At 38.8% G+C, this 25,617-nt stretch overlaps 1 protein-coding gene across 2 annotated transcripts in view; it reads right to left on the reverse strand.

Moving 5' to 3' along the window:
• Positions 1-25,617, reverse strand: part of TRAPPC11 (trafficking protein particle complex 11) — a 45,584-nt gene that overhangs the window by 15,043 nt on the left and 4,924 nt on the right. For both annotated transcript variants that reach the window (XM_032328850.1, XM_032328851.1), the window contains 21 exons: positions 25,326-25,495; positions 24,168-24,238; positions 22,997-23,111; positions 21,493-21,592; positions 21,068-21,141; positions 19,010-19,106; positions 17,243-17,376; positions 16,446-16,593; positions 13,598-13,691; positions 12,778-12,857; positions 12,582-12,660; positions 12,445-12,499; positions 11,958-12,103; positions 11,449-11,510; positions 11,207-11,339; positions 10,476-10,606; positions 6,784-6,939; positions 4,992-5,179; positions 4,711-4,859; positions 4,402-4,523; positions 3,723-3,842 (listed from right to left, as the gene is read on the reverse strand). In XM_032328850.1, the coding sequence (XP_032184741.1) occupies positions 3,723-3,842; positions 4,402-4,523; positions 4,711-4,859; positions 4,992-5,179; positions 6,784-6,939; positions 10,476-10,606; positions 11,207-11,339; positions 11,449-11,510; positions 11,958-12,103; positions 12,445-12,499; positions 12,582-12,660; positions 12,778-12,857; positions 13,598-13,691; positions 16,446-16,593; positions 17,243-17,376; positions 19,010-19,106; positions 21,068-21,141; positions 21,493-21,592; positions 22,997-23,111; positions 24,168-24,238; positions 25,326-25,495 (2,424 nt within the window). The remainder of the gene's footprint in view (positions 1-3,722; positions 3,843-4,401; positions 4,524-4,710; positions 4,860-4,991; positions 5,180-6,783; positions 6,940-10,475; positions 10,607-11,206; positions 11,340-11,448; positions 11,511-11,957; positions 12,104-12,444; positions 12,500-12,581; positions 12,661-12,777; positions 12,858-13,597; positions 13,692-16,445; positions 16,594-17,242; positions 17,377-19,009; positions 19,107-21,067; positions 21,142-21,492; positions 21,593-22,996; positions 23,112-24,167; positions 24,239-25,325; positions 25,496-25,617) is intronic.

Raw genomic sequence — 25,617 nt, forward strand, 5'->3', positions numbered from 1 at the left:
TATTTTTGTCGAAGTTCTTTACCTTGACTCAGCACAATAGGACTAATAATAATGATAGTAACAGTAACAAAATATGACAGTGTTATAATCACTATAAAGCGTCACAAAATGTTCGTAATAACTCAAGGAAGCAGATGTCTTTATACTTGCCATTTTAAAAAAGATTTAATATCTTATTTATTTATTTGAAAGAGAGAGAGGAAAAGAGAGAGCGCACGTGCATGCAGGGCACATCTGCGCGCGCACACACACACACACAAGCCGTGGGGGTAAAGGAAGCAGCAGAGGGAGGAGAAGCAGACTCCCTGTAGAGCAGGGAGCTCTACAAAGGGCTCAATCTTAGGACCCTGAGATCATGACCTTGAGCCAGATGCTTAATTGACTGAGCCACCCAGATGCCCCTATACTTGTCATTTTAAGATGAAGTGGTCACACGTAACTAGTAAGTGACAAAGGTAGAACCGGACCCAGATTTGGCCTTGAAGCCTGTACTCTTAAGCAATGTGCTACATCACCTGAAGCTATTCACTGAACGATGGGGTTACTATGGCTTTGGAACCAAACCACCCATCCCATTGGTGAGAACCCTTTAAAAATAGTCATGTTGACTAAAAATGGAGGCTGTAAAAATGCCAGGTAGATATAGGTTTTAATCCCGGAGGACACAGATTTATTCACCGTGCGGACTTTGGGTACAGTGAGGTGACCCTGGAGAGGAGACACAGTCTCTGAGTCTGTTTCACGATCCCCGAAGGGCTGCTGACAATGAAGAGAGACAGCGCATATGCAGCACTAGTGGAACGCCTAAACCACGTTTATAATTATTACTGCTTCAACTATTTCCTCATTAATACCATCAAGCTGACTCTTTAAGAAGGTGTAGTAAGTAGGATATTAGTGGTTGAAAACGCATGAGGGGTTCCATGATCTAAAGCCCAGGGCCTCAGTGTTCCCCCACCGTGTATCTACGCGGAAATGAAGCATCAACTCAGTGTGTAGCTTCGATGTGGACTACTTTAAATTTCCACATGGCTTACTTACAAAGCAGATTCACGTGCAGGTAAAAATGAGATTTAAGCCAGTGAAGGGACAGGAATTTACCTCTAGATTTCCAAAAGTATCTTACAAATAACACTAGGCCCTATGAGACAGATATTCCATGAGAGAAGTGCTTTTTAGTAAAATAATTCTGAAAGATAATCACCACAGCCTTTTGAGCATTCTCAAATTCAATGTTGTGCTAAGCCCTGAAGTCAAAGTATCTGTTTAACACCTTTTAACCAAACACATTTGACCAATTCACTCTTTTGTGTAACATCTATTTCTGTCCCTCAGAATCAGTGTCCCTTAGAAGCTTATCTTGGAAATACACCGGCTGATAGAAAAATAAACAGCTTCTCTAGAAAACCTAAAAGACAACCTACTGAACAGGGGAAAATGTCTTCAAATGACCTACCCAATAAAGGGTTAGTATCCAAAATATATAGAGTACTTACACAACCCAACACCAAAAAAATCAGATAATCCAATCAAACAATGGGCAGATGCCTTTTTTTTGTGTGTGTGGAAAATAGTACAGAGGTTCCTCAAAAAATTAAAAATTGTATAACCTTTGTACCTAAAGATTACAAAAACATAAATTAAAAAGGATACACGCATCCCATGTTTACTGCAGCATTATTTACGATAGCCAAATTGGGGAAGCAAACCACATGTCCATCAGTAGATGAATGGACAAGAAAAATGAGGGTTATACACCCACGCCCCCCTACACCCACGCAGCAGAATACTATTCGGCCATAAAAAAGAATGAAATCTTGCCATTTGCAGTAACATGAATGGAACTACAAAGTGTGATGTTAAGTGAAAGTCAGTCAAAAAAAGACAAATACCATATGATTTCACTCATGTGTGGCCTTTAAGAAACAAACCAAATGAAGAAAAAAAGAGACAAACCAAAAGACTCAAAACTATAGAGAACATACTGAAGGTTACCAGAGTGGAGGACTGTGGGGGGAATGAGGGAAATAGGGCAAGGGGATTAAAAACAAGCAGCATGTCCATCAATAATATCGAGTCTTGAGAAGACAGCACTGTACACCACTACAGCTTGACTCCAGGTTACTACATGGCAGACAATTATTTTAAAAAGATATATTCCAAGTCTTCTAGAAGCTTCATTAGCCAAAGCAGAAATGACATCCAAGGCTTAGGACTCTAAAGCTGCACAAAACTTTACTGTTCTTGTTTCGGAGATGAGGGCATGGAGGCCAGAGGTGCACACGGCCAGCCCGAGCGCCAGGTCAGGAGGCCAGAGGGGCACACGGCCAGCCCGAGCGCCAGGTCAGGAGGCCAGAGGGGTACACGGCCAGCCCGAGCGCCAGGTCAGGAGGCCAGAGGTGCACACGGCCAGCCCGAGCGCCAGGTCAGGAGGCCAGAGGGGCACACGGCCAGCCCGAGCGCCAGGTCAGGAGGCCAGAGGGGCACACGGCCAGCCCGAGCGCCAGGTCAGGAGGCCAGAGGTGCACACGGCCAGCCCGAGCGCCAGGTCAGGAGGCCAGAGGGGCACACGGCCAGCCCGAGCGCCAGGTCAGGAGGCCAGAGGTGCACACGGCCAGCCCGAGTGCCAGGTCAGGAGGCCAGAGGGGCACACGGCCAGCCCGAGCGCCAGGTCAGGAGGCCAGAGGGGCACACGGCCAGCCCGAGCGCCAGGTCAGGAGGCCAGAGGGGCACACGGCCAGCCCGAGCGCCAGGTCAGGCGGCCAGAGGGGCACACGGCCAGCCCGAGCGCCAGGTCAGGAGGCCCGGCGGAGACTGGCGCTCTCACCTCCTACTTTGCCATCCAGGAGTCCCTCCATGGCACCAGGCTAGGGGACACCTTTCATATATTCAGTGCCTTTGCTCCTTCCCCTCGGGAAATACTCCTAACTCTCTCAGGATGGGGTTGCGTCCCCTGACTCACGAAACAGCCAACGGCCCAGACTCTGTGCTGTAACCTTCCTACAAAGGCCCAAACTGACTGGCCTTCTCTTCTGCTGGCCGAAGGCCCGGTTCCTGAGAACAGGCCAAAACAACACAGGTAAGACTAACAAGACAGTAAGTACCGTGACTTTCCATCAGTAAAAGAAAATACAAGTAATTACAGACAATACAGTTAAATCTAAATAAAAACATGGCTCCTCCAAATCGCTATAAAAAGGAAAGAGACCAACGGAAAATACACCGAGGTGACAGCAGTCGCCCCCAAGTGGCTGACTATGACTATGGCAGCTTTCTTATCTTCACTGTCTGCATTTGGCAGAAACAATTTCCATAGTCTTTTTAACAGAAAAAATATTTCATGATGGGAGACCTCCCATCCTCCAAAATCTTCAGCGTATAACCAACTTACAGATGTTGTCTAATGTGTGATTCTATAGGGAAACACATAGATTTAGAGTCTCAAAACTTATTTGCAAAAGATCCCCAACTTTTTTGACTTCCGAAAAGCCATGGAAGCCAATATTCTAAAGTTTGAGCCATAGGATGTCATTTATAATAAATATAAATGACAAAGAAAAAATCCCAAGAGACATCTAACTTAATTTGTCATTACTTTTTTAAAAATTTTGTAATAGAAAATAAGTACCTAAGCTGCTTATCCTTTTACAGGTAAACTAAAAAATACAAAATAGGGAATGCTCCACATGGGATACTTCCTGAAGTAGTTACAGAATTTATACCTTGTGACACTTGCAGACTATTTCTTTGTCTTCAATAGTTGTATTGATCAGGTAAGAAACATACACGAGAAACATTCTTGAACCTACTGTTCCACAGCGAACGTATAACATTTTTTCCAGCTGTAACAAAATAAAAGTACTTTCATTTATTAATTCAGAGATTTCTTCCTGCCACATATTCTAGGATAATATGCCCCCACCTTTTAAGAGTTTACTGCACAAGCTGACTAAATTCTTGAACAGTTTTTACAGGTTCCTGCCTCAGTGTGAGAGCGGGATCATTACTATTCTACCTTCTTTTATCCTCATTCTCAACTTCTCAACAATTGTTGTGTTTACTTTGGAAACAAAAGCCTGAGAAGTTATTTCACTAAGTTACACATTTAATGTTATTTAGTTATTTTATCAGGGCAACTAGTCCTCCATATTTTAGGGTCATTTGTTCTAAAATCACTTGTAAAAAATAAAAAATTAAAATAAAATCACTTGTATAAAAACTGCTTACAACACTTTAAACATTTAAATATGTAAAGTGTGTATAAAATGTGCATTAGTTAAATCCCATTTTTTAGTCTCAGGATATGCTGTTAAAATGTTCTAGAACTATCTAAGACTCCCTACGTATTTAAAACTGCAATCTAGTTGATCTCTTCTCCCATCGTAATTGACTAAGGCTCACCTGTTCCCCCGGATTTAAGTCTCCCACAGGAATGTCAGTGAGTAAAGCCGGGTAGGACTCGTCACATAGTTCTGTTCCATGAAGAGACACATGCGTTTTCTGAGTTAAGTTGGCATCCTGTCCTAAAAGTGTTAATATTGGTGTTTTAAAACACGGAGAATTCAAACATTATCCTACCAATTCATACTGCACAGATCATGTCATAACTACTTCATAACCACATCTGAAATAAACTTCCTGCAGTTGTCACCACGGACATTTATTTTCTGTTGAAGGAACACTGGCCAATTTTTAAGGAGGCCCGCTTACCGGGTTTTAAACCAGCAGTGAGCTTCACGTCTCTGATCTGGGTCTTCTCGTGGGACTCAACAGTCACAACCAAACAATACATTTCATTAGTCAGGGCGGGAGGGTCATGTCGCAGACACACGGAAATGTTGGGAACTCTGGAGATGATCCTTTGTGGGGGAAAAAAAAAAAAAACACCTGAGCTGAGTAACCGATTTTTAAGAAAACAAGTTACTCAAACACAGTATTCTGAAGAAACAAGATTGTGGCATTCCACAATCTGCCTGGCGAGGTGGACGTACATTGTGCTGGCCTGAATGACGATGCTGTCCCAGTGAAGCTCACTGTCGGGGAGCTTAGGCCGTCTTCTGAAAGAACGCGAGGCCTGCAAGGCTTCTTGGGAGGAAGCGGCGTCCCCTCCTCCTCCTTGCCAACTTAAAACCACACATCTTCCTGTCTCGTGGCCCAGAACCAGATCTACCGAAGTAATCTGCGAGATGGGAGGGCTGTCAGAAATGCCACCTTGTACTTGTCACCATCCCCTCGTGACAAGGACACAGTGACTGCTTGTCCGTCCCGTTCCTCTAGAGACCACAGGGTGATGGGGTCAGAACACCGGCTGTGACAGCTGTCCTGGTCACGTAGGAGCTGTGACACTGACTACGTTCGCCTTCACACGGAGATAATCATCTGACTTCACAGATGCTCTGTTAGTGCTTGCTGAGTGAAATACATGAATGTTTTGATGGCCCTGAGCATACTCAGAACCTAATTCCTGAATCCTAATAAAACGTATTTTCCCCCCAAACAGCTATACTATCCTTAACTGAATAAACGTTCCCTTCAACTAAATCCATTAACAAAATGTCTTCAAAGTAGTGTTATTAATTATGATTGCCATCTGGTAGGCTTCCTTAGGTACCTTATAAAAAACAAAATACGTAATTAGGGATTTAGTCAAAATCATAAAGAATTTTTTTTTTTTTTTTAGCAAATTAGCAAAAAACCCTGGATTTTGATTAACAATAAAATCGGTTCACTGGGGCGCCTGGGTGGCTCAGTGGGTTAAGCCTCTGCTTTCGGCTTGGGTCATGATCTCAGAGTCCTGAGATCGAGCCCCATGTCGGGCTCTCTGCTCAGTGGGAAGCCTGCTTCTCCCTCTCTCTCTGCCTGCCTCTCTGCCTACTTGTGATCTCTCTCTGTCAAATAAATAAATTTAAAAAAAAAATCGACAGGTTCACAGAAAGTGTTCTGGGAACACTGGTAGTATGGTCTCGTGTTTCTATCTTAGAAACGGTCCTAAGTTTAGATTAGCCAACCATCACCGTGGTTTTCAAGCCACAGAAAACAAGCACTTAATGAGAGCTTACTACGTACTAGTCATTATTCCAAGCAATTTACATTAACTAACTGATTTAGTCCTCATGAAACACTAAGAGGTAGGTATCATTATTATCCCCACTCCACAGATGAGTAAACTGATAAAGAGACATCAAGTAGCTGCCCGGGGCCACACGCTAGTAAGAGGGGGAGGCGGAATTTAAACCCATATAGTTTGGTTCTGAAGTTTATGCTCAATAAACTGAAGTTTATGCTCAATACTTTCATCAAGTATTTCTAAAAAGCATTTTAATTATGTGCATTAAACAAATCCTTTAAAATAAAGAGAAAAATACAATCAGAAATGTTAAACATCAAAATGATATAGATCTCTAGCCTGAATTATGTCACAGAATACAAAATATAATTGCTACAGTATTTTATATATGTATTTATAAATTATATATATATATATATGTTTAAAAGTCTTTAACTGATTATGTAGCCATTAAAAATAAGGTTGGTCTTATGTACTAAGAGGAAATACCTAATAAACACAGGGTAAGTGAAAAAAGCCAACAATGGGAATAGTGTATATAGTACAGTCTCAATAAAAGAAAACCCACCAAACCATGAATGATTGCCCTTGAGAAGTCCAAGGGGAATAGGTTCATTTTTCACTTAATAAATCTGTACACTATTTGAAATTTTTTCTGACATACTCATACTACTTTCGTCACTTCAAGTATGTGCTAAACAAATTTCATAACTAACCTCAATTTTCTTTCCCACGTCTTCAGTTTTCGCAACAAATTTAAATAAAAATTTCCTTGTTTTACCAGGAACTAGACACATCTTTCCCTGAGTCAAATTTTCTAAAACTTCACTTGCTTTGGTTGCTTCTTCGATTACACAGAACTGGTTATATTCCTGTAAGAGAGGTTAGGAAGGGTCACAGTTTATCAACATCAAATGTCAGTATGTTTTGCTGACACTAAACACCAAATGATTTGAAGCTAGGTAAGCTGAACCACTTGAAAACTACAGCATCATGAAGGGTGATTAATGAGAAGTAGTTTATGCCCAGTGGAAGCACTCATCCTCAACGTGCTGCCACAAGGTAAAGACAGTTCACAGACACAAGCTGATTTCAGCAAACATTTACACATCCCTTTCCTGGAGAAAAACAAAGATCTATTCTTTGTTTCATTGGATGCTTCTATCTATCATCCCCTTAGCTTTCTTTTTACTTGGCTTCTGTGACCCTATAATATCATCCTTCTTAACCACTTCCTGTTTTTCCCTCATAGGTCTTTTTGTCTTCTAGTCCCCTTAATACAGAGGCTCCACGGGCTTCATTCCTTGGCTGGCTTTCAGTTCTTTTCCCTTTATGTTCCTTTCAATGCGAAGTTTACCCATTTCTACATATTCTGCACTTCTTTGCTAGTATTTCCCACATTAGAAACAAACTCTGTCCTATTTCCTTGGCCGTAAATTCATATCCACAACTGCCCAGAGGAGAGAATTCTACCACTCAGATTCAACGTCTCCCAAACGAGAAGTACATCTAGTATCCCAGAAGGGCACCCTCCTTACAGACGAATAAAGGGAGACAGCCTTCCTGTGGTAGGTCTACAGAACCACCATTCCCATCCATTCAGGAAATTTTAAAAACTTTCCAAGAGCCACCTACCACCCTAGCGAATGAATTACCATCACAGAAAATTCTAAGTAGTTAAGTTTAATACTTTCCCTCTACTTTTTATTTCTATTCCATGCTTCTGAAACCCAAGTACTACTTTTTTCCTTATGATTTGGATCTTGGATTTCAAGTAACACATATTCAGAATATAACCTAACTTAAAAAACTAATTGCTTTACATTTTATATTAACATTTTAAATTAGTTTTTAATTCTAGAAGTTGTTAAGAAAAGGGGGGGAATGGGATAGTAGGATAGAACAGGAAAAGCAAAATAAGAATCTATTTATCCTGTAAGTCCAGATTTAGAATAGTTCAAAAAACAACATCCTAGTCGAGCCAAAAAAAAAAAGTAAGGAAAGCTTACATTTTAATACAGAAAACAATTTACCAAATAATCATACAGACAGAAGTGAAAGCACAGCTGTGATTAGTACTATTGGAGGGTGTGGCTAGGAAAATCGATCAGGTGTCCCCGAGGAAGTGAGGCTTTTAAGGGCATAAAACATGGGAAAGAATTCTAAGAAGAGGGACAACCCTCCAAAAAAGAAGTAACACTACGTACAAAACCCCATCATACTACTGATCTCACTTACATGTGGCATCTGCGACTCAGAGAAACAGTAAAATGGTGGATGCAAAGGGCTGAGGGCAACGGGAGAGGCTGAGCCAAGGGCACAAACCTCCCGGTATGAGATGAACAGGTTCTGGGGATCTCCTGTGCGGCACAGTGACTACACTCAATCAAACCCTATTATATTCACACAAGTTGCCAAGAGAGTAGAACCTACATGTTCTCCCCACACCGAAAAAGGTAACGATGTGAGGTGACTGATACTAAGGAACCTTACTGCGGTCACCATTTACAATAGATGTTTCCAATCATCATGCTGTAGGTACACTTTAACTATAAAAGAAACACATAGTTCTTGGTGGGGGGAGGGAGGGCTGTCCTTTATCCACCCTATCCCCCTTCTTTATCTCTGACAACACACACTCAGCAATCGAGACTCCTCTAGCTGTACATGCCGCTCGTAGCCCTTTCTTTCCGTTGCCACCACTAACACCCTCATGCAAGTCCTCACACCTTAGGACTTGGGTTTGTAAATGAGGCTCTGGTTGGTTTCCATAAGGTCATTTCTTTCTATTTCATCACTGAAACAAAGTTTCTTAAATTCTAAGTATCATGCTCTTGCTTTAATACTCTGATATTAGGAATGTCTGGGTGGCTTGGCTGGTTAAGACGCTGCCTCGTCTGGGTGGCTTGGTTGGTTAAGATGCTGCCTTCGGCTCAGATCATGATCCCAGAGTCCAGGGATCAAGTCCCACGTGAGGCTCCTTGTCCAGCAGGGAACCTGCTTCTCTCTCTGCCTCTGCCTGCCACTCTGCCTGCCTGTGCTCTCTCTCTCTGACAAATAAATAAATAAAATCTTAAAAAAAAAAACCAAAAAACTCTCACACTAATCAGAAGGAATCGTTGGGCAATGGTTCAAGTTGAATAAAACACACTGATCTGCAGGGGACCCCGGTTCACTGAACCGAACCTATTCCAGGACTAGTTCAAAGTTGCAAAGAGTCAAAAAAACACAAAACAATATATTAAGATAGGTAAAGCTCTTTCCAATAAATATAACCCTAATAAATGAATGAACAAATAAATCTTCAAATATTTCTCTTACTAGCTACCCCCTGCTGAATTCTTCAAGCTCGTTCAAGCCACATGGCCTCACATCCCACTGGCCCAGCTCACGGCCCCTCTACTCTTACAAGGCTGGGGTCCCTGCCACCCACAAACCCAGAACGTGCGCTCCTGCTTCCATTCAGCGTTGCCTTTTGCCAACCATGTTCCTCCTTCTCACCACTTTATAGTATCTTCATTTCATCTTTATTCTTGAAACTTCCTCCCTTTTCTTTGGCATGCCTGTTGTAACTGTATTTCAAGCCTACACCATGTAACCGAGTCCTTATTACCTACTAGGGCAATCTGTGAGTCAGTCCTGGCCTCTGCCCCCAGAATGCTTCCATTTCAAAGGGGCTGACATATACTAAATGCTTTGAGGTTCCCCACGATGCTGAGAATACTTGCTGGTTAAATGCTTGCTGGTTCACGGCTCAGTATACTTTCTGGGTGACCAGAAGATAATTACCTCTGAAGTGAGCTTGGAACTGAAATATGTGAAATGTACTCAAGTACCTGACAATACTCTAATACGCTACAGAAATGTGAAAATGTATATAATCCCAGTTCTGCAGAAAGGAAAAGCTGCTTCTGTGTGCACACCCAGAAAACGCCTCGACTATTCAGGAAGTTAACAGTGACGACTTCCAGGGAATGGGACTGGAGGGCATGCACTCACTTTTCACTTTATAGACATCCATTCCACTTCAATATCTTTAACATCAAACATTTAACAGTTTTATAATAAAAAACGAATACCAGAGTTAGAATGTAAAATAAATGATTTTGACAATTAGATTATATTTGATAGACCTCACTTGAAATTCAAGTTATGTATTAAAAAAATTAACTTCCTACATTTCATAAGGATGGAATAAAAGCAAAACTCAGAGACGGAAAAGTGTAACACTTGAAAGGCTAATACGGAGAACTATAAATGTAGTTATTTTCAAATAGACCTTACCAAAGTTTATTTGTTACTAGGCAGCCATTAAGACCTAAAATTTCACTAAGTTGGTTTCATCTAATTTAATGCAAGCTATAATAAGATACACAGATGGTAAAAATATAATAAGAGGTATTGTTACCTGATTATTAAAGCTGACACAGAGCTTGGAAAATCGAATGGGATGTGGACAGTCAGCCTTCAGATAGATATCAAACCGCACAGGAACATCAACATGAAAACTCGGGGCATGAAACTTGGCTTTGCATTGTACTAGAAATAAAATAAAATAGAGTTACACACCACAGGACCCTCGAGACACACACCCATGATTCTCAGAACCACAGTTACTTTTCAGGAAGGAAACATCGACCCTTGATATTCTTTCTGAATTCTGCTCTTGAGCCGTTTCAACAGACATAAATGTAGTTCATTTTTTAAAAAACAGAACACATTTAAAGAAAGTATACCTTCAAAACCACCTTTAATTCTAAAAACATACCTGCTGCTGAAACATAACTAACACAGGAGTTTAAAGGGAGAAAAAAATCATTTTGTTATTTTTAACTTATTTCAAATATCCGCCGAGGTATTATAGGATAAGCTTTCTTAAAGGATTATCTTCTCAAATGCATTTCAAATCACTCCTACACAAACGAACAAAGTCAATTTTAATATATAAGCTAAGTACTTAAAATGTTGAAAATCTTTATGTCAATGGGGAGAAAGAAAAAAAAATCACAATTTCATCTATAGGATAACATATTTAGAACTTTCTTCCTTTGACTGTTCTACTTCCGGTTCCGCGGCTATTCACTTTGTAGCGATAAGGAGGATTTCTCTGAAATAGCACCGCAGGTGCTGGGGACCCACCGAACGGCACGAAGTCCTGTACCCCTATTGTGAAGACATTGCTGCCGGCCAGGGAGATGCGGTCCGACCACAGCTTCTGAGCTGTTTTCACAGCTAAGACATCACAGTCGGGTTCTGGATCGGGACTCTCATTCTGCACCAACAGAGTACAATTTTTGGTCAGCTAGCGATAAAAATACACAGGTACGGATCTAGGTCTATGTATGCCCAAAGCTTATTTTACAGAAAGAATTCCGACTTACCATCAGAACATTTATGAGGTTCTTTTCGATCCGAGATTTCTGGTCATCTTTCAGAGTTGAAGCTAACGTGAAATGGAAGTAGGAAACAAACTCTAACTGTAAGACAGGCAAGTAAAAGCCAACACCCCCACGGAAGGTATTAAAATACTACAGGATAAATAAGTCTTCTGACATGGCTAAGCACAATTCCAGACAATGTACAATAACACAGCTTCCTATGGGAGCCCCAACACTCTAGATACTCGCATTTGAACTCGATGGGAGAAATCATTTCATGACGTACTTTAAAAAAAAAAAAAGGAAGAAGAATTTTGTTCCTCTCAACTATCATGAGACCTCGACTCTAGTAAGTTCCATGAAACTATGAGTCCCTTCCTTTGACAAACTGATCTACACAGGGTGAAAGTATGGTCAAAGACTCGAGAGAGTTGTTCTTTCCATTTTAAGAAGCTTAAAGATGCTACATAACTTTAAAGATTCAGAATCTTACTGGGAGAACACCAAGTTACCTCTTCCAAGGAGTTCTAGGGAGTAAGTGATGTAATCTTTTAATTGGGCCATGAGGTAGGAGCACTTCAGCGCTGTAGTCAGTATGGACGTGAGCAAGGTCCACCACCCTTCACTCCGGTAATCACACATCACGTAATCCAGCAACCTGACAGAAGGCAAGGCGTCAGACATGCTGAAACAGCTTCACAAGAAAGGGCTTGAAGACTTCTTGGAGGAAATAACATGCTTGACTCATTCTATATACATGTCAGAAACTCTTACTGAAATAGTTTAACTGGTAACTTCACGTTTAGATGAACCTGGTTTCCCAAGACATTGAGAATAATGGTACCAGCAGATAGCACTTAAAAATATATAACAGAAATGGAGTTTCAAAGATACAGAAATAAATATGGAAACTATAAATCCTTTAAAACTCATTTCTATTCTCATTTTGCTGTAAGGTAATCAGATTACTTATAAAAATAAATGGGGACTAAGACTCACTTCAAAGCTTTGGTATAATCCTTCGCATAAAAATACTCCTCTCCCATTTGAACCACTGTAAAGGGAAAAAGATTTTATGTACATAATTCTAAATTATTCCAAGTTGCATGAAACTGTGGCATCTTAGGAATACATACTTAGATGACTTTTCATTCTTGGACACTTATACTTCTTAAATTGTGCAACAGCATTGCTCAGAAGAGTTATTATTATTTCCTGCCAGAAGAGAGAAAATGTGAAACATTCCAATAAAAATAATGTCATGTATTGTTTGAATACAGCAAAAAAAAAAAAAAAAAGTTTCTATCGGGGAAAAAAAACCAACAAACTTACAGAGTGAACAACACTTCTCTCCTTCAGCTGAATGGCAAGAATGCCCACCTTCTCTTTTTCAGGATCAGAAAGATCAAAACCTGTGTAAGATACGACGCAACCCATTTTAGAGAGCTCATTTAACATAAATCCTTCACATGAACATTGGATGTGTACACTCCTTGAATCCTTTACTTATATATAATGTATTTAAGATTCTTAACCATTCTAGAATCTTCAAAGATTCCAAGAGACTGCTTTATTAGCCTGGCAACTACTCTGTGATCTCTGTTCTGAAGAGAACATTATTGAACTCAGCATTCTCTTGCCCTAGTGGAGTCAACCACCTAAAGAATAAGATCAATGTCATTCTCAATATAGAATACACTTTCTGGAGATTAAAGTAGATAATTCCTTAACAATTAAGGTTTGATTGCCATAGACACTGCTCAATTTAAGTGTGTATCAAACCCAAAAAAGATACAGAGAAATTTCTAAGGTAATACAAGTTAATACTGTTTTAAAAGATCAAATGTAATAAATCATCAAAGTTAACCAGAATTAAAATAGACCTAAGTGGCTTATTGGGTCATTTAAGACAAGAGATGTCCAAATGTTTTAATCACACTCGTGTTTGATTAGAAGTTATTCTAAGATGTAGTGATACAAACAAAACATCCTAAAAACTAAAGAACTGAAAAATCTTTAAAAAGATGTTTAAAAAACACACATTTTTACCTCTACATAATTTATTACAGCCTATGTAGCCAATGGAAAAACTGCGATAGTGATCTGTGCCTTTTGAGGCTGAGAGAAAAGGGAAGAGGGAAAAATGATTTACTTAGTATTCCTTGTCGCCATGATCTTTGTCCATAAAAGTCAAGAACGCCTGTTTGTGTTTCTAACGGATCAGGATTGGGATACATTACTGAAGCCTGTAAAGTAAAACACAGCCCTAAATAAGAGTTTATGAACCTCTCACAAACCAACTCATCTTCAATCTCTGACAGAATAAAAATATTTCATAAATAAAAATACCAAACATATGTCTCAATATCAAAGTTGTGAGTATTTTAACACACATTAAATCTTCACAAAAATGAAAATAAACATTCCATTTAATACCTAGGCAGTCTCATAAAAATTAAAATGAACAAATCAACCTGATTCTGATAAATGATTTCATAGTAACTAACTCTTTAATTTTCATCTTTGCTATGATAAACCAGTAAAAATTTTGCCAATTATGTTTGATGTTTATTCCATATGTATAAGTGTTTTTTGTGCAAATAAAAACAATGTGGGTGCCTGGGTGGCTCAGTGGGTTAAAGCCTCTACCTTAGGCTCAGGTCATGATCCCAGAGTCCTAGGATCGAGCCCCACATCGGGCTCTCTGCTCAGCAGGGAGCCTGCTTCCCCCTCTCTCTGCCTGCCTCTCTGCCTACTTGAGATCTCTGTCAAATAAATTTTTAAAAATCTTAAAAAAAAAAATGTGATAAGTGGTTTTTAAAAGAAGACACTATTTTCCTTTTTTACCCCTTGTGTATTAAGTCCTGGTATTGGTTGGGGAGGGCTATTTTTGGTGCCTCACAAATTTACACATTAAAAATTTGTAAATTTACAAATTTACACTGCTTTATTTTTCTTTCTTGTAACTTTTTCCCTATGAAACCAAAATATAATGCAAGTACATTGTTGAGAAATACAGAAAACATCCAAAAGGAAGAGGATAAAAACTTAAATCACCTATAAACCTATTACCACTATTAACAGTGTTTACCTTAGTCTTCCAGATTTTGTATACAAACGTTTATTTGTTATCAACTGGAATGATCCTTCAACCTGCTTTTCTCACTTAAATATATTCATTGTAAATTTCACATCATTAACTATTCTAAAACATTATTTGTTATGGCTGCATGCTGTTCCATATTTTAATAAATTCCCTATGTCGTTCATCTTGTTATTTATTTTTTACATTATAATTAGTAAGTCTGCCCAAAGAACTTGATAAGTAAATCTCAGTACTTCTCTCTTAGGATCTCCTATCTCCCTTAGACTCCCTGAAAATAGATTTCTGGGTCAAAAGAGATGCATGATTTTGAGGCTTCTCAAATTACTATTTGACAGAAATATTACTTTACATTCCAACTAAGGATATCTGTTAATCCCATCTCCTTGTACCCTTATAAAACATAGTTCTAATCACCTTTTAAAATACTATGCTCAGGGGTGCCTGGGTGGCTCAGTGGGTTAAGCCGCTGCCTTCGGCTCAGGTCATGATCTCAGGGTCCTGGGATCGAGTCCCACATCGGGCTCTCTGCTCAGCAGGGAGCCTGCTTCCTCCTCTCTCTCTCTCTGCCTGCCTCTCTGCTTACTTGTGATCTCTCTCTATCAAATAAATAAATAAAATCTTTAAAAAAAAAAAAAAATACTATGCTCAAATCTTAATGCCTAATTTTTAAATATAAAATATGCCATGAAGATATAAATCATATGCAAATAACAGGGTAGCAAACAGTGTAGTTATATCATGACTTAAGGGGAAAAAAATCCAACAATTTAAGCACTAAGGCGCAAACTGTTTTTGTAAGTAGCACTGTTGATAATATCCACCTATCTTCGGAGAAGAAAACTGCAGATTTTCAAGGAAAATAAACTGACAGAAGCATGTGAATGTAAATATATTTATACATATAAATACCACGTTCTTATTCTAAAGGTGCTAATGGGGACGCTGGTATCTAACTATAACCACCCACAAAGCAGGCAGAATGAAATGTCAAGTTAAGAAACTGCAATCAGGGGCACCTGGGTGGCTCAGTTGGTTAAGCAACTGCCTTCAGCTCAGGTCATGATCCCGGAGTCCTGGAATCAAGTCCCACATCGGGCTCCCAGCTCTGAGGGGAGTCTGCTTCTCCCTCTGACCTTCTCCCCTCTCTCACTCTCTCTCAAATAAATAAATAAAAATTTTTTTTTAAAAAAGGGGAAAAGAAACTGCAATTAATATTATGCCTCAAGGGGCGCCTGAGTGGCCCAGTTGTTAAGCGGTTGCCTTCGGCTCTGGTCATGATTCCAGGGTCCTGAGATCGAGCCCCCACATCAGGCTCCCTGCTTAATGGGAAGCCTGCTTCTCCCTCTCCCACTCCTCCTGCTTGTATTCCCTCTCTCCCTGTGTCTCTTTCTGTCAAATAAATAAATAAAATCTAAAAACAAACATTATGCCTCAGACAGATTCTTAAGAATTTTCCAGAAGAAAGCCCAAGGAAGAGAAAGAAGTCCAAAGAGATCCTCTCTGGTGGGTCAAAACAAAGCATATTCTTCCAAAGTCCTTCAAACTCCTAGAGCAGTGATCAAAGGGAGTTAGAGCATGGCTCAGGCCACACCGTGACTTTTATTTTAAAGTAATCTGCCCTTGTCTACATCACTAACTTATTACCAGTCATAAGTCAGTTCCTGACAGAAAAACTTCTGTTAATCCACAGGTGGAAATGGAGTACTCAGGCTAAAAGTGAAAATAACCATAATTCCTGAAAATATAGAAGATATTTTTACCTTTTTATCAGAAGAAAACTGATTCTGTTTAAAGGCTTGGAAAAAGATTATAAACATCCATTAGTCTTATCCACTTTTGAGAGATGATTAATACATTTCCTAAGTGCCAGATGACATGGGAGTCGGTCACTTACCTCATGGTTACAGAGGGTTTTTGCGAGCTGTTTCCTCTCCTGGGCGTAGTATGCTGCCTGCTGGTAATAGAAGCCAGGATTCTGAGTTTGAATAGCTGTCAGCCCTAACTTAATAGCTTCATCAAATAAGTCTCCAAAGGCCTGGAATCTTAAAGAAAAAAAATAAAGAAATAAAAAAATGATGAAAATGATAAAGGGAAGATAAAGAAGCTTACTTCTAATAATTATTCATCCTGACTACATAACCTCAGCAGACTATGTTAAAATAATGCTTCTGATAAACTGTTGGGGTTCCTTGGTAAATACTGACACACACTAATTACAGGTTACAGATAACTTCTACATTGAAGCCGACTCTTCTGTACTGACAAAGCGTTACAAATACACCATCGCAGCGCACGTCAACACAGCTACCACCACTCAAACACATCCACGCTTCTGGAAACCATTTCATTTTAGAATTTTTAAACATCAGTCTCGAATAGCAAACTCCGTGCCAGCAGGGACTTTGTTTTGCTCCTTAGTATTCTCAGTACCTAAGCACATGGTGGAAACTCCCTAAATACACGCTGAATAAAAAAGATGGTACCAGGAATTAAGTGATTTTCATTAAGGAACTCCATGAATCATTATCTACCACTACTGGAAACATACCTACACTAGCTAGATCTCTAAAAGCCTACTTTCTGACAAAAAAAGCTTAGTTCAACTGACAACCAAAGTCCATGCTAATTCTATTCCTCCAAAGCCCAAGTACGTAAAGAAAAAAAATTCTAAAAGTACAATTTAAAACATACTGTTTAGACATCCACGCAGCATGCTCAAAAGACAACTCTGCACTTCCAATTTTTTTCTTACACAAGTCAATGTGTTTTCGGAACTGAGCAATCGCATCCAATGGGGTGTTGTGCTGAAAACACAGCCTGCAGATCTGCAAGATGGAAAATCAACGCCCAAATAAAGAACATACAGTCAAGAGGCATATTCAATTAAAAACAGGTAAAATGTGAGACTAACTTCAAAAAGACTATGACATTTCCTCTCCTAAGTTTTTGGCAACAGAATTAATTTTCTCTATTAGAATGGCCATGCTGAAACTGGCGCTTATGTCCCCTTGATAAAAGAAAAAAAATTATTCCCTATTTGTACTGAATCTACTCTACACCTTAGAAAAGCTTATTAAAGTAAGCTAGAATACAAAAAATTTTACCCAATGAAGAACATACAGGTGGGCAAAAATAAAACACTACCTACCACCCCTCGGACAGATTAACTTTCAGTTTTAGAATTGGCAGAAAGTAAAGATTTTCTGTACCACCATTAGAGCACAGTGGCCTCCGTATCAAACAAGGATTACAGAAATTCTTGAAAACTTTTTATCTGAAATGCTATCTCAAGACAGTAATGATCTGTATCTACGTAAGGTAAAAAGAAAAACACAAAACAAGACGCCTAAATTATTTTCCATATGCTTATTATTAGTTTCATATTTTAGGTACAAGGAATACATGAAAAGTTAAGTCTCTCATCCCTGTCCCTCAAGGTATCCAATTTCCTGTTCCAGAGGCAACCAGCTCCCAGAATATTCCGTGATAACAGTCTACGCACGGACAAGTGTATGTGTATTTAAGTATCAACTACATTTTTTAAACAAAGAGCATCACACTAAATATGCTGTTTTGTACCTTACTTTTTTCACCTAATACTCCATATCAGTAAGTGGAGCTGTCTCATTCTTATGAGTTGCAAAATATTCCATTGTCTCAGTCATACTTTATATGAACCAGTCACTTATTGCTGCGTTGTTTCCAATCTTCTCCTATTACAAGACGCAATAAATATCCTTATGTATGTGATTTGCAAGGCTTGGCCCATGTGTCAGGTAAATTTCCTGAAATGGAATTGGTAGCTCAAAGGGAACACCCACTCAAAGTGTGTATAAGGCGTTGCAAAAATATTCTCTACAGACCTTGTACCAATTTACATTTATACAGTCAATTCCAGCATCTAAGTCCTCTCAGGCCACCATCTCAGGGCCAGCCAAATTTAAAAGCTGAGTGTGGAAAGATTAAAAGCAAAACGAAAAGTCCCACCTGCCTTCTGGGGGTATCTATTTCTACCACATACAATCTTCAAATGCTTACGTGACAGGTACAAAAGCTTCCTCTCAGGTGATCAACTGTATCTTTTGTATCATGTCGCCATTAAACCAAGGAAGGCCTACGAAGTTATGATTTGTTGCATCTTATAAAATGCACTAATAAAAGTAGCTTTCTTCTCACTTCCTCCTGCTCTCACTTAAAACCAGAAGACCCTCCTAAAGAATTTTACAGAAGTAAAACTGCTCTAAGAGAGAACTCTGAGCCCCACAAACTCAAAACCAAGCCTTGCAATTAGGCTGCTAATTACTAGGGAGCTATATGAAGTAAGGGGCATAAAAGACAAAAACATAATTAATCAAATACTCTTCAGAGCAATTAACTAACTCTGGTTTTCAATTTCAAAAAGATAACCTAATATTTAAAGACAAGTTTCCTTTATTTGAAGTAGAACCTTCAATTTACCTTGTAGTTTATAAATCCTGCCATAGTCTTTATTTCCAGAATGTTAGTTTCATGGGCTCGCAATTCATGTACAAGGTTATAGGCGGTCCTGTAATTCCTAATATAAACAGGTGCAACACGGTTAATTATTAATTTTAAGAAAGGATTCCCAAGAACAAATTATTAGAAATTAGAGACAATATTTACTCAACATTTCTTATTGCTCAACAGTTCAGGAATTACTTACACATATCCATCTCTGATTTCCTGAAAAATGATCTACTGATTAATAATATGTGGGAGGAATCAATGACTTTTCACTAAGAACAGAAACATCACATGTACATTGTTCTGTTATTAACATCTGTCAATAACGGACAGAAAATAAGTTGAAAATGAGAGTGGACAATTGTCCAGAATTATGTTAAAAAGTTAGCATTCTGTTAAAAAAATTAATAAATAAATAATCAGATTTTTTTTAAAAGCACCATTACGAGCTTCTCCAACAAAGAGAAATTTTATTAGCAAAGAAGGGACTATCAATAGCTTTTAAACACCAGAATCTCCAAAGTTCAGAGCACACTGCTGATTTCAGGCACAGGCTGGAGAGGGGGAAGTGCGGTGGGAAAGGAGAGTCTGCCGGAAGGACGCTAGCCAGAAAAGGGAAGGCAATGGGGCATCTCAGTCTCCTCCGAACAGCACTCTTTGCTCCTAACTTCCTCAGGTCAAATCTTTCTTTCCAGAATTACTTCTGATCAGAACAACAAGGGAATGTTTTTAACTCACACCAACGGTAAGGAACAAACTACGTTAGCGCCACTTCGAATCACACCAAGTGTCTGAGATTTAGAGAGAGTTTGGAGCTCTCCAGTTCCACAGTAACAAGAAAGGAAGATGTTTCTGCAATATTCCTCCAGACAGAAGATTTATTTTTCTTTTTTTCTCTTACTTTTCTGCTCTGTATGCTTAGCCTCTCTTCAGTGTTAGGACAGATAGCTGTTTCTTATCTCTATGTTGCACCGCCACTGTCAATCTTCAAAATATAGAGCAAAAGCTAGAAAAAAATGTTCAATTAAATTGTGCTCTTAAGTAAAAGCAAAGGAATTAAAACGTGTGACCACTGCCAACACATACACGACTACTCTCCAAAGCTTCGAAGGAGAGCCTTCATATTAAAAAGGAGGCTGAGCGGTGTTATAAACTTAAAAAAATATTTTAATTAAAAATAAAATCAGGGCGCCTGGGTGGCTCAGTGGGTTAAGCCTCTGCCTTCAGCTCAGGTCATGATCCCAAGGTCCTGGGATTGAGCCCCACGTCAGACTCTCTGCTCTGCAGGGAGCCTGCTTCCTCCTCTCTCTCTCTCTCTCTCCTGCCTCTCTGCCTGCTTGTGATCTCTGTCTGTCAAATAAATAAATAAAATCTTTAAAAAATAATAAATAAATAAAATCATAGTTGAATTAAATAAATGCACCATTGGGGTGCCTGGGTGGCTCAATGGGTTAAGCCTCTGCCTTCGGCTCAGGTCATGGTCTCAGGGTCCTGGGATCGAGTCCCACATCAGACTCTCTGCTCAGTGGGGAGCCTGCTTCCTCCTCTCTCTCTGCCTGCCTCTCTGCCTACTTGTGATCTCTGTCTGTCAAATAAATAAATTAAATCTTTTAATAAATAAATAAATAAATGCACCATGCATATTAAGAAATTCACAGCATTAGATAATGTCTAATATATATTTAATTGTGGAAATGAGTCAACACAAAAATTTTACTGAATATACAAATAAGCAGTCAATAGGATAGGAAGAATTTTAATGTTTCTTTCGATCATGAAATTAGACTAGACCAGAAAGCTTTATGATACTATGAAATTTACTTCTGATAATAAAATGAAATATTTTTTTAAATCTCAAAATATTATATTCCATTCCTCTCTGAACAAATTAAATATTACATACCTGAATCTAAACAACATAAGTATCTTAAAATGAATTAAAGTTTGGTGGAGATTTACAAGTTGCCATTAATATGTTACTGTTAACATAAAAGTAAGAAAAATTTAGTTTGACAACTGTTAAAAACTTACTTCAGAGCATTTTGTGTATCCTGTTTCAATTCACTGAAGAAAGCTATTTTAAATTGATGTCTGACAAATAAAAGCTGAAAAGAATAGAAAAAAGATATCATTATTACACACACTCTCTTAAAATGTAAAAAGTACACTAACATGAAGAGGAGACATCAAAGTAGAAAGGAAAATACTCAGATCAAGAATTATTCCAACAAGCATTGTTAAGGAAGCTATAAAAATCTCTTAAGAACTTTAAGGCCAAAAAGGAGAGAAGACAAACTTGTTTTTAAAAGCTTAAAAAAAAAACTTTAAAAGCACAAAAGCCAATTAAAAACATCAAAGCATTATAGATATTTAATAATCTCTTCAAAACTAATCAATGATAATAATCTGCTCTTGGAATGCTTCTATTCTTTCCTTCTTTAGGAAAAATAATATACCTGGTGTGTTGTTTTATTCAAAAATTCCTTATGAGATTTCACTCTTCTGATCTCAGTGTAGTAATAAGTCTGTGCATGTTCATAAAAGGCATTTTCTAATCTGTTAAAAAAAAAATCAACATTCAAACACTAAAGTTAGTTTAAACCAAACTGTTCTCAAGTATCATATTTATAAGACCTGAAAGTAAAATCCTAACAGAGACAATGTCTATTTTACTTCATGATAAAGACAAAAAGTAAAGCAAAATACATGAAATTTCTAAATAATAAATGTAAAGATTAGACCCCCCAAAAGCCATTTAGAATTATTTACGGTCCAAGAAACAACTGATAAAAATAACTTTTTTATAATTTGTAGAAATCACATAATCTCTAAGATGACTTCCACCCCCTTTCATTTTATAAGAAGTGTGAAAGAAAGAGATTTCCAGTATTCACTTAATTTGACTATTTTTTCTGCTTTTAATATTTAAGGTTAGAGGATAAGAAAACTAATGGAAAAAGCACCAAAAATGAAAACTGGCAAATGAGGGGCATCTGGGTGGCTCAGATGCTGAAGCATCTGCCTTCAGCTCAGGTCATGATCCCGGGTCCTAGAATCATTTCCCGAGTGGGGCTCTGTGCTCAGCGGGAGCCTGCTTCTCCCTCTCCCACTCCCCCTGCTTGTGCTCTCTCTCTCACTCTCTTTGTGTCAAGGAAATAAACAAAATCTTAAAAAGAAAAAAAATACTGGCAAGTGAGGGGGAAAGTAACATTCATAGGATTCAAATCCTGTTTCACTCCCTAAGTTTGAGATAACACAGGAACAAAGAAAATCTGACCACAGATAGACAACTCAAAGTTCCTTTTGTGAAAGTATGTATGTATTACAGGTATCTGCCCAGGATATGAAAGAAAGCTAAATTCATAGCTAGATAAAGCTGGACTTCAAAGTTTTTCCTCCTCAGAATAAAACAGAACTTTAAAGCTGTATTCAAAGAGTTTAGACACATCCTTAAGGAAAACATGCTAAGAAAAAAAATGGATAAGCCAAAACTTTCAATATTCAATATACTTCCTAAGGTAAGATTTTCTATTTCTTTTTTCTAAAGATTCCATTTATTTATTTGAGGAAGAGAGTGAGGGAGAGAGAGCATGAGCAGGGGAGAGGGAGAGGGAGAAGCAGGCTCCCCGAATCCAATGCAGGATTCGATCCCAAGACCCTGAGATCATGACCTGAGCTGAAGGTAAATGCTTAACCAACTGAGCCACCCAGGCACCCCTAGATTTTCTATTTTTAAAACTGCAGTTTTTAAAACGTAGAAATAATTCATATTAGGTTCAAACTTTGAACCATACACTATTTGAAAAAACATATTAACCTCAGCTGAACCATGAAGTTTTATAAGTGGGTAACCTTTGTTTTGAAAGGCGAAATAGGATACTAAAAAAAAAGTCTTAGCAACCCATTTTTTCAGTGCCTCTGATAATCCAAGATCTAAAAAAGTTTAAGATCTTTATTTACCTTATAATGTAACCCACCAAGTGATCAGTGTGGGGTAGGACAAACAGAGATTTTCCCGAGAGTTCACACGCGTTACATAAAGCTGCGGCTCTTTCTGACGCAGTGACATCTTCTCCTATTGACAGATCCCATAAAGATGAAGAGAGAAAGAAAATGATTCATGTATTTTTTTTAAACAAATAGGTCCCCAAATCTAAACAAGATAATTAGGAAGAAAAACCAAACCCCCTTTCGCCAAGCCAGAAGGCCTCCTGAGAGCTCTTAGGGGGCGGTTCTCAGAAGTCATGCCGAACATATCTGTTAGGAAAACCCTGCGGAATTTCCTACTAAGCCAAGTTAGGCCAAGTAACACCAAAAGATATGCCACATAACTGTTTCAAAACCTTTAACTAAAACTGGAAGCAATAATCCATGAAAGTGGTTTGTAAAACTCAGATGCCAGAAGTTTCAAAAGAGAAACAAAAAATATTTTGGCCTCTCAAAGTCTTAGAATACAGAAAAAACAAGCATCTGAAGCTAAGACATTTTCTTATAAAAAGCAGAAATCCTACACCATTTTTCTTTGTCTGATTGTACATTAAGAAAAATAAGTCACTGTAGGAATATAATTTCAAACTGACTTCAGAGAGCTAAATAACATTCTTTTTTTAAAAAAACAAGTGAATAATATTCCTTTTAAAAAATCAGTTTTGTCGGGGTGCCTGGGTGTCTCAGCGGGTTAAGCCTCTGCCTTTGACTCAGGTCATGATCTCAGGGTCCTGGGATCGAGCCCCGCATCGGGCTCTCTGCTCAGCCGGCAGCCTGCTCCCCCACTTCTCTCTCTCTGCCTGCCTCTCTGCCTACTTGTGATCTCTCTCTGTGTCAAATAAATAAATAAAATCTTTAAAAAAAATTTTTTTTGTCAACTGATGTACACCTACACAGTGAGTTAAGTGGAACTGGGGGGTAGCAGAATATTTTAATATTTAATATTAAATTTTTTAATATTTTAATTTTAGCATTTTAGTTTTTACACTAGGCATTTATTTATGCATTATTAGTACTTTTTAAAGTGAAAACACCATCTTTCCTATATCTGAATGCATAGATTTTAACATCAAAAACTATACCTCCTGATAATAAGAATAGGAAGTATAAAGCAATTCATTGATAATTAATTAACCTTTGATACCTGGGGGCAAAGGAGTTTTCTTCTGAATCAGAACCACTGCAACTTTTGTGTTTCTCCCTTGTAAACTCTGCCTGTAATGGAAAAATAATAAAATTAATTAAACATAACTAAACTGTTTTGATTTTAAAAAATATATTCAAGACTTTACACAGGGGCACCTGGCTGGCTGAGTCCGTTATGCATCTACCTTCAGCTCAGGTCATGATATCGGGATCTCGTGATCGAGTCCCACATCAGGCTCCCTGCTCAGCAGGGAGTCCGCTTCTCCTTCTCCCTCTACCCCTCCGCTCATGCTAACAGATGAATAAAATCTTTAAAAGAAAAAAAAGACTTACAGACGAGATTGGGCACATTCAGGGTGGTATGGCCGTAGACAAAAAAAAGACTTACAAAAAGTACAAGTTTGATGATTCAATTTTAAAAAGATGAATTTCAACTAAAACCCTCCAAGATTAGAGGAAATCTTTCCCCATATACAAAGAAACTTCTATGCTACAGTGATTTCATTTTAAAAGTCTACTCTCGGGGCGCCTGGGTGGCTCAGTGGGTTAAAGCCTCTGCCTTCGGCTCAGGTCATGATCCCAGGGTCCTGGGATCGAGCCCCACATCGGGCTCTCTGCTCAGCGGGGAGCCTGCTTCTCCCTCTCTCTCTGCCTGCCTCTACCTACTTGTGATCTCTGTCAAATAAATAAAATTAAAAAAAAAAAAAAAAAGTCTACTCTCATACCAAGCTTCTAATCCTGACAAAAATCTGCTTTCAAAGCCAAGTTTACTATATACTTTCATGTAAAAATTATAACGTAACTTATTTCTTGATGCTGATACATTACAGACTGGTCACCCAAAAGAATTATTTTGAAACCGGAACGGGGATAGAACAAATGTCTTGTGAGACTAAAAAGCAAATTACTATACTTCCCCCCCCAGATAGTAAAACGCAAGAAAAAAGCATTTGGAAATTCAGACTAACGTGTCATCTACATTTCTTCACACACCTTCGCATTGCAGAAGTTAAGCATTCACATTAAGCTACCTGTCAGGGACCGACCAAGTGTCCCTGGAGGTTGGTAAGTGAGTGCTGGGTCTCAGCTGCCTTGAGTAAATGCTGGGGAATGATACAACCTCCCTCGCCCCACCAGATCCGCAGGGAAGACGCACCTGACGATCTCCACTCTGGTGGCGCACTCAGACTGCTTTTCTTTCCACTGGGGCTCATCCCAGTCCAGCTCGTAGAACACAACCACCAGGGCCGGCACCAGGTTCAGGTGTTTGTTCATCCAGCCGGTCTTTAGGATCCCCTTAGGAATGTACCATTCATAGGAAGTTCTCTGTGGACATTGGCAAAAGCTGAAGACACTTACTGGATAACAACGGCAGAAGCCACCCGTCCCTGAGCGGCACGCACTTCCTGTGTTCCCCTCATCCCACATACACATGACACATTGTTAAC

The sequence above is a fragment of the Mustela erminea genome, chromosome 21 (assembly GCF_009829155.1).
Source record: "Mustela erminea isolate mMusErm1 chromosome 21, mMusErm1.Pri, whole genome shotgun sequence".
Taxonomy (NCBI): domain Eukaryota; kingdom Metazoa; phylum Chordata; class Mammalia; order Carnivora; family Mustelidae; genus Mustela; species Mustela erminea.